Raw genomic sequence first — 14,197 nt, 5'->3', positions numbered from 1 at the left:
TCCTCCCCAGCGCATCAGCACACACAATGGCTGCGATGCTGCCTCCGGGGATCAACCCAGTGCGGTCTCCCCTGCACATCAGCATGAGAACCGTCTGGATTGAGCAACAGTGGCTTGCGAAAGTATTGACCCCCCTTGGCATTTTACCTATTTTGTTGCCTTACAACCTGGAATTAAAATTGATTTTTTGGGGGTTTGTATCATTTAATTTACACAACATGCCTACCACTTTGAAGATGCAAAATATTTTTTATTGTGAAACAAACAAGAAATAAGACAAAAAAACAGAAAACTTGAGCGTGCATAAGTATTCACCCCCCCAAAGTCAATACTTTGTAGAGCCACCTTTTGCAGCAATTACAGCTGCAAGTCTCTTGGGGTATGTATCTATAAGCTTGGCACATCTAGCCACTGGGATTTTTGCCCATTCTTCAAGGCAAAACTGCTCCAGCTCCTTCAAGATGGATGGGTTCCGCTGGTGTACAGCCATCTTTAAGTCATACCACAGATTCTCAATTGGATTGAGGTCTGGGCTTTGACTAGGCCATTCCAAGACATTTAAATGTTTCCCCTTAAACCACTCGAGTGTTGCTTTAGCAGTTTGCTTAGGGTCATTGTCCTGCTGGAAGGTGAACCTCCGTCCCAGTCTCAAATCTCTGGAAGACTGAAACAGGTTTCCCTCAAGAATTTCCCTGCATTTAGCGCCATCCATCATTGCTTCAATTCTGACCAGTTTCCCAGTCCCTGCCGATGCTGCCACCACCATGCTTCACTGTGGAGATGATGTTCTCGGGTGATCAGAGGTGTTGGGTTTGCGCCAGACATAGCATTTTCCTTGATGGCCAAAAAGCTCAATTTTAGTCTCATCTGACCAGAATACCTTCTTCCATATGTTTGGGGAGTCTCCCACATGCCTTTTGGTGAACACCAAATGTGTTTGCTTATTTTTTTCTTTAAGCAATGGCTTTTATCTGGCCACTCTTCCGTAAAGCCCAGCTCTGTGGAGTGTACGGCTTAAAGTGGTCCTTTGGACAGATACTCCAATCTCTGCTGTGGAGCTTTGCAGCTTCTTCAGGGTTATCTTTGGTCTCTATGTTGCCTCTCTGATTAATGCCCTCCTTGCCTGGTCTGTGAGTTTTGGTGGGCGGCCCTCTCTTGCCAGGTTTGTTGTGGTGCCATATTCTTTCCATTTTTTAATAATGGCTTTAATGGTGCTCCGTGGGACGTTCAAAGTTTTGGATATTTTTATAACCCAACTCTGATCTGTACTTCTCCACAACTTTGTCCCTGACCTGTTTGGAGAGCTCCTTTGTCTTCATGGTGCCGCTTGCTTGGTGGTGCCCCTTGCTTAGTGGTGTTGCAGACTCTTTCAGAACAGGTGTATATATACTGAGATCACGTGACACTTAGATTGCACACAAGTGGACTTTATTTAACTAACTATGTGACTTCTAAAGGTAATTGGTTGCACCAGATCTTATTTAGCGCTTAATAGCAAAGAGGGTGAATACATATGCACACACCACTTTTCCGTTATTTATGTTTTAGAAGTTATTTTTATCATTTCACTTCACCAGTTTGGACTATTTTGTGTATGTCCATTACATGAAATCCAAATAAAAATCCATTTTAATTCCAGGTTGTAAGGCAACAAAATAGGAAAAATGCCAAGGGGGGTCAATACGTTCACAAGCCACTGTAAGTAGGGTACATTTCTGGGGTCTTCAAGCGGGCACCTTCCATCCTCGGTGTTTCGTTGACTAGCCCACGACACCTCAAGAGGCCTCTACAGTAATTCTGGCATCCCAGCATCACCCCCCTCCATCCTCCACTCAGCTCAGCCCAGCTTACTTAAATGTACATCAGCATTGCTTTCTTTCTGTTCTGCTTGAGATCCCCATCCAGAATCTTTCGTCTCAACCTCAGCCAGTTGTTGCTCCTTTCTGCTGCTTCAAGTTCTTTACTGTGTGACGCAACTCTTGGCCACTGAACCCGACGTCTCTGAGAAACCGGGTTGTAGAGTGTGTCACAAATCCTCGACAACCCACCTCCACTGGGTAAACTCGGACTCTCCATCCTCGCGGTTCCGCTTCAGCAGCTAGTTGAGCATACCAAAGTTTTTCCTCTCATAAGCCTCATGCACAGCATCTTCCCATGGCACTGTTAACTCTACCAGATGAACAAGCTGTGCTGATCCAGACCACAAGACAATATCTTGTCAGAGGTTAGTAGTGGCAATCTCAGTTGGAAAAATAAGCCGTTGACCAACATCTGCCAGCATTTTCCAGTCTCTAGCAGCTTCCAGTAGTCCTGGGCGAGGCTTGGTTTTAACACCTTTTCTTGGTGGTTGCTCTATTGGAAGTAGGAATATTGTCTTTTGTGTGTAATGCTTTGATGGAACCGATGGCAACTTATTGGTCAGGTTACGCTTGTCTTCCAATGCTAAGGCCAAATATTGCATCACCTGGTCATGGCACCAAGTAAACCATCCTTGGCTAAGACCCACCTTACATCCTGTCAAAATGTGCCTTAATGTTGCAAGTTATGAACATAAAGGACATGAGGGATCCTCAAACACCCAGAGGTTTAGTTTCTGTGGTGATGGGAGAACATCATATGCTGATCTGATGAGGAAACTGATCCTGCTCTGTTCTATTGTCCATAGGTCTTGCCAGCTGATCTTGCATTGTTCCACACTCTCCCATCTCATCCATTCCCCCTGCTTGGCCTGGGAAAAGACCTTTACACACCTGATCCTCTCCTCCTGCTTTTGCACCTCATTGACTACCAGCTTCCTCCGTTGAGCTGGGGTTGCCTTATGCCATGTAGGAGGAGATGAACTGAAACCAAAACCTCCTTTTCCATGCTGAACTTGCCCCAAAATATCTCAGATTCGAAGGGCAGCCTTAGCATCTTCCACAGCTTTCTTTGCTGTCCATTTTCTTCATGTTTTCAACACAGGTGCTGCCTCCCTTACGCATTTGTTGCGTGAATCTACTAATGTTATTTCCAGTCAGACTTTGGCGCACTTAAACTCCTCAGTTAGAGCAGAGATTGGTAGCTGCAGTATTCCTTTACCATAAAGTCCCACTCTGCTGAGGCAGTGTGGAACTCCCAACCATTTCCTGATGTATGAACTGATTAAAGCTTCCAGCTTTTCAACTGTTGCCAAGGAATCCTCGTACACAGTCAGTGGGCACAACAGTCTTGGCAGTAGACCAAACTGAAAGCACCATAGTTTCAGTTTGCCTGGTAAAGCACTGCTGTATTTGCTCTTCAACCCTTCCACTGCTTGTTGTCCCACATGAACTGTGTCCTTTAGATCCCTGTCGTACCATCTCCCTAGACTTTGCATTGGCTTCTCGGACACTGTTGGTATTGCCTCACCATTAATGTAGAACCTTTTATCTACTACTTTACCTTTAGTTATAGAGATGCTCCTTGATTTAGTGGGCTTGAATTGCATTCGTGCTCATTCAATGTTATTGGTTAAGTTGCCCAATATTCCATTAGTGCAGGCTAATGTTGTAGTCATTGTTGTCATGTCATCCATGTATGCTCTAATTGGTGGTAGTCACATTCCAGAAGCCAAGCGCTCACCTACCACTACCCATTTTGATGCCCTAATAATTATGTCCATTGCCATGGTAAAAGTCAGTGGAGAAATGATACATCCTGCTATTATTCCAAGTTCTAGGCATTGCCATGTAGTGCTGAATTCTGAAGTTGAAAAACTAAAAATTGCAAATCTCCAAAGTAGGCTTTCAATAAATTTGTTATTGTCATCGGTACGCTAAAAAAAATCAAATGCTGCCCATTTCAAATACAGCAATATACAGTCGCAGACAAAAGTATTTGGGCAGTTTTAAAAAAATGAGAAAAACCACAAAGAAAGTGATTTCTAAAATTTCGAATTGCTCTATTGAAAGATATACATTAAAGTTGAGATTCAACTTTATAATAAAACAACACATTATTACTAAACATGTATACAATGAAAAATAACATGCAAAAACTAATTTTATAATTTCAAAAGTATTTGGGCACCCTTACATTAGTATTTTGTGTGCCCACCTTTTGCTTCCTTTTCAGCTTGCAATCTTTTTTTTGTATTTTGAAACCAGTTCCTGGCATCTTTCTGGAGATATTTTGTCCATTCTTCAACACATCCAGCTTTGAGTGCTGCAATTTCCTTTTTGCAACAGCAGCCTTCAAGTCAATCTGCAACATATTGATGGGATTCAAGTCTGGGGACTAAGATGGCCAATCCATAACTGTAATCTTCCTTTTTTCAGAAATCCCTTTTGTAGACTTTGCAGAATGCTTAGGATCATTAACCTGCTGTAATACAAACTTCTGTCCAATAAGCCTTTTTGCACTGGGTAACAAATCAGAGTGCAAAATGTCTTCATATTTTGCAGCATTCATTGATCCTTCTACAATACAAAGGTTGCCAGTGCCTGAAGAAGAAAATTACCATATAAGCCCATACCATCACACAACCTCCACAATGTTTAACATAGGGCGTGGTGGACTTTTCTTTAAATTCTTCTCTTCCTCCAAACATAATGTTGCTTTCTTGGTGAAAAAAGTTAGATTTTGTATTTGTCAATTTGATTGAAGAAATCATCAGGCTTCTTCAAGTTTTTGATGGAAAACTCCAATCACTTTCTTTTGTGTACTGTTCTTAACAAAAATTTGGATCTTGGTTTTCATACATGGACATTCATCTTGTTAAGGTATCATTGAATTGTTCGCTCGTGAACATTTCTCAGTTCTTGTGTCAAATCTTTTCCAGTAATCTGAGGATTTTGCCTGGATATTTGTTGCTTTTTTTTTTTTTAAATCACAGATGTTCAATTTATTTTTCTTCACTTGATGAGTATGTATTTATATATTCTATAATTATCATCAGGTGTTTGTTTTCAATCATGATAACTGTCAAAAATTAGCAATGAATGGGTTTCATACAAAATATATTGATTGCCCAAATGCTTTTGTCAAAGTATGAAAAGTTTTTGCATGTTATTTTTCATTTTATGCATGTTATGTAATAATTTGTTGTTTTATTATAAAGTTCTCTACATTAATTCATATCTTTCAATAGAACAAGTAGAAATTATAGAAATCACTTTTGCTGTGTTTTTTCAGGTTTTTGTTTATTTATTTATTTTTTAGCTGCCCAAATACTTTTGTCTGCGACTACATATAAACTTCAACAGCTAATACTGTACCTTTGCTGTAGGTGACATGGTCCGACTGCAGCAAGACCACTAGAGTGAGTTTGAACACCTGTAGTAGCAACTGTAGCATTGTCATTGAAATATTTGCTTATTCCTGAAGTAGAAAATAAGAAGAATGAACTAAAATTACAGTAGAAATGTTACCCCTTCTAATAATTGTAATTCCTAGCTTGACACTCTTTAGCAAGTCATCCTTTTTAATTTGTCACAGGAAAATCACTGCAGGAGAATCAAGATCCTTGGAGATTGCTATTACTGTGTTTCTGGACTGACACAGCCAAAAACAGATCATGCTCACTGCTGTGTGGAAATGGGATTGGATATGATTGATACCATCACGTAAGTAATTCATCTGTTCTAGTAATAATATATTTTGCCTGTTTACATTTTAAGAATAAACCCAGAATTCTTATTTGGTACCTCTTTTACTTACAAAATGGCTTCTGTTCTATCAGCTTACCAACAAAATCTTTACAGCTGTAGCCTGAAATACAGATTTAAGATCCATTATAAAAACCTCAAAGTAACATCTCTCTCTCACAATTGGTCTTGTGTAAATGCATCCGTAGTCTTATGTCCGATATTACATGTATAGTTTATAGTATATAATATTAATATATATCTAATATATATAATATATATATATCAAATATATAATATATATATACAGTTACAGTGACAAATACACTCAACTGTAGCATATTTTCACTTTGTTTCCACTCCTCCGTTAGGTCCACAGTAACCACAAGACTGTCTATTTGGTTAAACAGGGTGGTGTCTGTACTTTTATTCGACAATCCAGAGCCATAGACAATAATCAATATAGGGTTCAAGCACAGTTCAGGTTCTCATACACAATGCAGGTTAATCCGCCAGAAGGGTGGTCAAAACAGTTCAAGTCATACACACTTTTTAGTTTAGAAATCTATATTTCTTACTAGCACTTCTGTCTCTCACATACCTTGTACTCTCATTTCATGCTGTGACTCATCCCTTTTATAGGTGGATGATTATGTCTGATTCTGAGCAGGTGTGACTACTACACCCTGAGCACCTTACATTGTGGGAATTGCAGTGCGCTGTGGGTGATCATTTTGTGAATTGTAGTCCTTTCCCTGCTGCCATTTTGTGATGGTAGAAAGTGCTGACAACACCTCAGTCCTGATGCATTTACCATCTATTACCACACCCTTTGCTTTGCAAACATGTCACTATATATATATATATATATATATATATATATATATAGATATATATATATATATATGAATAGTATATATATACTCATTCCTGATACTGATCAGACACATTTCCTGATAGTATAAATTTTGTACAAGGTTCCAGACAAATTTAGAAGTCGCTTATAGTAAATGAGATATAATAATACAAATTCACTTACCAACAATTCCTGTAAGTGCGAACTATTTTGGAGCCCTTCCAGAGAAAAAAAATGTAAATTAAACTAAACCCCCTAGTTTGAACAGCTAACGTTAAAAGATATTTCAAACTGTATTTACTTACATTCAGATTAGTGCCGCTGTACTGTATTTTAGTGCTGTTTGTGGACTACAGATCATGTGATGCATTTGAAGTTGCCATAGTGCTCATGCAAAAACTTGCACTATTTTTTCAGATAAAATTGGAGTTATTGAAAGTGATGGATAACACACCACAGTACAAGAACGATTAACAATTCCTTGCACATTCTCCCAAAAAGCTAAAGTGAAATCATCTCTATCCACGTAGGGATTACCAGTTACTTGTCTTTGATCATGAATGCTTTTCCAAAATTCTTCTCCACAGAACGTCCAGTGATGGCCTAGTGCATAAGTTAAGGCAGCAGATTCGATTGAACCGCTATGATTTAAAATCATTTTCAATTTAGAAAAAAAAAACATAACATTCTGACTTATTCTGGTTTAAAATGGATCAAAATGTGTTCAAAATGAGGCTAATTCTTAACCAGTAAAACAAAAAATGTTAAAAAAGAATTTGGAAGCTAATTGTGTAATAATGTTGTAAGTTCCATGGAACATTTCAAAATTTTTTCGTTGTTTTATCTTCCATGTATTTTCCTACTTAGAATCAATTTAAAAAAAAGTACAGTGCTATAAAAAACCATTCTATTCTTAGAAAACAGTTTTTATTTAAACAACAGCATAAATTTTAGTTGCCTACTAAGTTCAAACAAGCCTGGCATTACTGGAGAATAATATATTTAAAGCCAGTAAGCTGGATTTTCAGTTTGACTAAAAGTGAGGGATCCTGTTAAATTTAATTGGTGCTCCAAAGCAGGAGCTGGGTTTTTTTTGTTATGTTTTGTATTATTTGTTAAAAGTAGTTGCTTTTCCAATGGAAAGGGGACACCGCGGAACAAATAAATATACTTGTACCTTCCTGTTTAATCCCATCATTTGTTGTCGAGAGTGCTTTATCCATCAAAGACAGTGTTAGGGACCCAGAATTGTGTTCAGATTTATACTGTAAATAAAGAAGCTTTGTAATTATTAATACTATATATATACATACATAATCATACTATATATATATATAGAATATATATATATATAATATATATATATATAATGTGATACACTATGTTAATGTAAATTTGTATAATTGTATTACTTTTAGCAAACAATATGAAATGCTAAACTGACATTTCAAACCCTTTTCTAAGTGTTAGGTTTAAAATGTATAATACTATAATTAATTAATTGTTGAAATGATTGTTGCGTAATAAAATGGTATTCGCTTTTCTGTTTTTGACTGGTTGACTGTGGATTCGTAGCACAAACTGTGGATTTGTTTATCAACAATTTATCGGCCCTGCACTCCCCTTCTCTTCAAAGCCACACTTTCACTTTCAGTTAAAAGATTTGTAGAACTAATCAATGAAATGATCAATGGGTGATGTCACAGAAATGTTTTAAAGTAGAATAATTAATAATGAATCACCCAACAAATTCCTAGAAAGCTATGGCTCAGTTGTTAAGAATTGGAAGATTTTTTATCAAGGACCCCATTCTGTGTTCTAGCAAGCAGCATGCCGGTAAACTGTTCAACTGTGGTAAGACCTGTCTTCTGCCTGGGCCTACAGTTATTATTTCAAAGTATGTATCTGTTTTACAGCATAATATATTATAATAAAATATATTTTTAGACCTAAAGTATGTTTTTCGTTTCTTCAGTTTGGGGGGTGAACACACTATAATTAAATGTACTTTTTAAGTTATTGTATTGATGTCAGGAAAATAATTTTTTGACATAAGGTACCTTCAACTGTCTGAACTGAATTAAAACCTTGTTTAGTCCATCCACAATAGCTTAAGTATGTTATTTTTACTTATTGTGTGTACGTCTTGGTAGTTGTTGAGCAGTTCACAGTAGAGATTTATTAGGCTGTTTTGTTTGCTACGTAAACTAACTTTTTAGTAAAAGCAATATTATTGTTTCTCATGCCTTGTATTAATACAGGGTGATTCAAAAGTAAGTTTACCACATGAGATATGGTGCGTTACTGTGGTAAACTTACTTTCCAATCACCCTGTATATCAAAGATTGCATAGTCTACAAGTTTTTCATAACTATAAATTAGTCCAACCCTGCCATTTTATATATCTAAATGGCCATCTCTGGGGTCCCCAAAATACCTTATTGACCACCCTTGGCTGGAACTGGTCCTGACTCCAGATTTAATAAACATAAAAAAAAAAAAAAAAAAAACTGGTGAGCAATTTTTTCAATGGGATCATGTGATATGGGAAACACATGCTCATTAATACCAGCAATAGAGCGCTACCCCAGCGACAAACAGCAACACATCTCCACAATTCTCCAGTGTGTACCTGATAAAGAAACCCCTTCAGAGCCCTCCACATCCAGTGACAATCAAGTCAATCGAAGAGAAACCCGCTTTTCCAACATCAAAATTACCTTGGCAACAGGCTCTCATCACTCTCATCTCATCTTCGGGTTGAACTACATTTTCCGCGAGGGAGTGTGGCAAAGTGGCTTGCCGTGTACAGGTGTAGTTGGTGCAGTGCTCAGGAATAACACACACAAGACAGTGGAAGCTCAATAAAACAACTCCTTTATTTGGCTGGGTTGTGTGTCAACAACACTTAAATAATAAACGTGGGTGCTACACAACAATGTGTATTGCTCCTTGCAAAACAAGGGTTTCAGTCCCGAAACAATGACACTAATAATTAACACACAACACAGACAAGGTCCCGATAGTGAGTGCTCTTGTGCAGGTGTGGTGAAAGACAAACAATTTGTGCAACAGTGGTATAGTGCAGTTCGGGTTTAGGGCTGGCTTGTAGTGACAGCTCCCGGCTAGTGCTTAGCCATCTAACAAAGACAAATGACAAACAGTTAGCACATCAAACAAACAAAACACGAAACACAATCATTAATTATGTCAGTTTCCTACAAGGGTCCTTTCAGTAACCACATTAAAGAAACAGATTACGGCATCATGTCTCCTTCAATCCATGACTGAAGCATCGCTTATCGTACTGGGGCAATAACTTCTTGTACCGTGACTCTGCCCCCTTCCTGGATGGCCGGCTTCTGACTGATCCTGGAAAGACCTGCCCAACCATTATTATTATTATTATTATTATTATTATTATTATTATTATTATTATTAACCATATGAGTGGGACGTGGTCAGTAATGAGATTGAATAGATGTCCTAATAGGTAGAAGGTTTGAGTTCTCTAAGACAGAATAGATACTCTCCTGGAGGAGCATCTTTTTACTTATATAGAGGTGGGTGTTCTACTCCGTAACCCTGCTAGGACAAAACTGCCCCCAGACCAACAACAAACAACATTGGAAGAGACAGACCAAAATCCCTGCAAAACAAATTCAGAGAGCTAGGAAGGAAATTAAAAGAGAAAACCAAAACTGTGGTATTTTCTGGTATACTACCCGCACCTTGCAAAGGACCATATGGACAGCTGGAAATAATTAATCAAAACGCATGGCTGAAGACGTGGTGCACACGGGAAGGCTTCACCTATCTTGATCATTGGACCACATTCTACAACGAGGACTATCTGTATAGACGGGATGGACTGCACTTAAATAACAAGGGAACCAGTCTACTTGGAGAAAAGATCCTCGAGCAGGTTCGGAAGCATTTAAACTAGAAAGGAAGGGGGGAGAAATCAACAAAAAAACAGAAGGGGGACCGCATCAAAACAAGAACAACTCAGGTAAGACAACCATTAAATGTATTTATCTAAATGCTAGAAGTATCAGAAACAAAATTCTAGAACTTGAAGCTACTGCACTAACAGGTAACTATGATGTGATAGGTGTTACAGAAACGTGGTTGTCTGAGAGTGATGGGGACGAATATAATATTTGTGGGTATACACTGTATAGGAAAGACAGGCAGGACAGAAGAGGAGGAGGGGTAGCGCTATACATAAGAAACAGTCTTGAAGCCCAGGTGTTAAACCTGGACAAAGAAAATAAAACCGAATCAATATGGGTCAGAATGACAGACAAAAATTCAAAAGGCATAATAATAGGAGCATGCTATAGACTGCCAGATTCAGACGGTGAGCACAATAATCTGTTATACAATGACATTAGAAATGTGTGTAGCAAAGGAGAAGCCATACTAATGGGGGATTTCAACTTCCCCCAAATAAAATGGGAAAACCCGGTGGGTAGCGCGAAGGATGAAATAGAAATGGTGGAAATGACAAATGACTGCTTCCTAACACAATTTGTGAAGGCACCCACTAGAGGGGAGGCATGCCTTGATTTAGTCTTTTCAAATAACGAAGATAGAATAACTAAAACAGAGGTCAGAGAACCACTGGCAAACTCAGACCACAACATGGTCTCATTTGAAGTGTTTTTTAAAATCCCCAAAAGTAATGACTAAAGCTAAGGTTTACAATTTTAGAAAAGCAAACTATGAAGGTATGAAACAGAGACTAACAGAAGTAGATTGGAGTAAAATAGAGAAAACACCCACAGAAGAAGGATGGTTGTTCTTCAAAAATGTAGTACTAGAGGCGCAAAACAATTATATCCCTAAAGTAGACAAATCTAAATGTAAAACTAAATTGCCAAAATGGTTTAATAGATCAATTAAAAAAAATATTCAGCGAAAAAAGGCACTTTACAGAGCATTAAAAAAGGACCAAAAAGAAAGTACGCAGAAAGAGTACACAGAACTGCAAACGCAAGTCAAAAAGGAAGTTAGAAAGGCCAAGAGAGAAATAGAAATGAACATTGCTAAGGGAGCTAAAACCAATTCCAAAATGTTTTTCCAATATTACAACAGCAAGAGAACATTCAAAGAGGAGATTAAATGTTTAAGAGATACAAATGGCAAAATCGTAGAGGAAGAAAAAAAAAATAGCAAATATGTTAAATGATTACTTTTCACAAGTTTTTACAAAGGAAGATACTGACAACATGCCCCACATGTCATCCAGTTCCTATCCAGTTTTAAATAACTTTAGCATAACTGAGGCAGAAGTGTTAAAGGGACTAGGAGCTCTTAAAATAAACAAATCCCCTGGGCCGGATGAGATCCTCCCAGTAGTACTCAAAGAAATGAAAGAAGTAATTTACAAACCGCTAACCAAGATCATGCAGCAGTCTCTTGACACAGGGGTGGTACCGACAGACTGGAAAATTGCAAACGTAATACCGATCCACAAAAAGGGAAACAAAACTGAACCAGGTAACTACAGACCAGTAAGCCTGACTTCTATTATATGCAAACTTATGGAAACTATAATAAGATCCAAAATGGAAAATTACCTATATGGTAACAGGGTCCTGGGAGACAGTCAACATGGTTTTAGGAAAGGGAGATCGTGTCTAACTAACTTGCTTGATTTTTTTGAGGATGCAACATCGATAATGGATAATTGCAAAGCATATGACATGGTTTATTTAGATTTCCAGAAAGCTTTTGACAAAGTCCCGCACAAAAGATTAATTCTCAAACTGAACGCAGTTGGGATTCAAGGAAACACATGTACATGGATTAGGGAGTGGTTAACATGTAGAAAACAGAAAGTACTGATTAGAGGAAAAACCTCAGAATGGAGTGTGGTAACCAGCGGTGTACCACAGGGATCAGTATTAGGTCCTCTGCTATTCCTAATCTACATTAATGATTTAGATTCTGGTATAGTAAGCAAACTTGTTAAATTTGCAGACGACACAAAAGTAGGAGGAGTGGCAAACACTGTTGCAGCAGCAAAGGTCATTCAAAATGATCTAGACAAGATTCAGAACTGGGCAGACACATGGCAAATGACATTTAATAGAGAAAAGTGTAAGGTACTGCACGCAGGAAATAAAAATGTACATTATAAATATCATATGGGAGATATTGAAATTGGAGAAGGAATCTATGAAAAAGACCTAGGAGTTTTTGTTGACTCAGAAATGTCTTCATCTAGACAATGTGGGGAAGCTATAAAAAAGGCTAACAAGATGCTCGGATACATTGTGAAAAGTGTTGAATTTAAATCAAGGGAAGTAATGTTGAAACTGTACAATGCACTAGTAAGACCTCATCTTGAATATTGTGTTCAGTTCTGGTCACCTCGCTATAAAAAAGATATTGCTGCTCTAGAAAGAGTGCAAAGAAGAGCGACCAGAATTATTCCGGGCTTAAAAGGCATGTCATATGCAGACAGGCTAAAAGAATTGAATCTGTTCAGTCTTGAACAAAGAAGACTACGTGGCGACCTAATTCAAGCATTCAAAATTCTAAAAGGTATTGACAGTGTTGACCCAAGGGACTTTTTCAGCCTGAAAAAAGAAACAAGGACCAGGGGTCACAAATGGAGTTTAGAAAAAGGGGCATTCAGAACAGAAAATAGGAGACACTTTTTTACACAGAGAATTGTGAGGGTCTGGAATCAACTCCCCAGTAATGTTGTTGAAGCTGACACCCTGGGATCCTTCAAGAAGCTGCTTGATGAGATTTTGGGATCAATAAGCTACTAACAACCAAACGAGCAAGATGGGCTGAATGGCCTCCTCTCGTTTGTAAACTTTCTTATGTTCTTATGTTCTTAACATCCAAGTCCTAATAAAGTGTTAGGCGACGTACGACTTACGTCTTAAAATAAATCTCAATGTAGCGCTGGCTGTGAGCATCCGATCATTTCAATGTTTTTCCAGAGTGTGTAAAAGGGTTTAAGGTCTCAAAATATGTGAATGGTGTGTCGGTCACATCGTTTACTGTATGCTGTCTCTGTTGTACTGTGGCATATGCGGTAGTAACTCAGTGGTTGGGCACATTGTGATTGATCAATCGCTTCCGACATTTTAGGATATGTGTGGGAGGGTTTAGTATCAAAACAGGAATGGTGGATTGATCTCATCAATCAAACGGTGAATAATTGATGCCTAAACTGGCCTATAGGATTTCTCTGTGTGGTTCAGTCTGTAATCCAGTAAGTCAAATTGAAAAACTGAAGAGTTTTATATTTCAAATCATGGTTTGATTTTAGCAAATCCTGACAGCTACAACATTTGGCAGACTCACAGGAGATATTTCTTTCATATTTTGTTTTCAACAGTTATTTTCACTAATCAATCATTATTGATTGCTGTATACTGCCCAGGCTATTTTGCACCATCCACAGTAATAATAATATTATTATAAAATATGTTGGTGACCTAAAAGCAACGAGTGAGTAATTGCTTGCAAAATGGACATGTGTAGGGGGATTTAGTCTTATATTTTGAATTTAGTTTATGTCTACATTAAAAAGTATATATCTTTACATAATGACCTGACAATGTTCTGTTTTAAATTATTATTATTATTATTATTATTATTATTATTATTATTATTATTATTATTATTATTATTATTTATTAACATAAATGTTGACATAGCCATGACAGAAACATACTAACTCCTATTTTTTTTCTCCATAGATAGTTAA

General features: G+C 37.7%; 1 protein-coding gene across 1 annotated transcript in view; it reads left to right on the top strand.

Annotated features, from left to right (window-relative positions):
- The window catches only part of LOC121313146 (adenylate cyclase type 1-like), a 157,950-nt gene that overhangs the window by 39,134 nt on the left and 104,619 nt on the right, over positions 1-14,197 (top strand). The window contains exon 5 of the mRNA XM_041245361.1: positions 5,455-5,582. Within this exon, the coding sequence (XP_041101295.1) occupies positions 5,455-5,582 (128 nt within the window). The remainder of the gene's footprint in view (positions 1-5,454; positions 5,583-14,197) is intronic.

Source organism: Polyodon spathula, chromosome 3, assembly GCF_017654505.1.
Source record: "Polyodon spathula isolate WHYD16114869_AA chromosome 3, ASM1765450v1, whole genome shotgun sequence".
Classification (NCBI taxonomy): Eukaryota; Metazoa; Chordata; class Actinopteri; order Acipenseriformes; family Polyodontidae; genus Polyodon; species Polyodon spathula.
The sequence above is the reverse complement of the archived record's forward strand: the minus strand, read 5'-3'. Positions and strand labels throughout refer to the sequence as shown.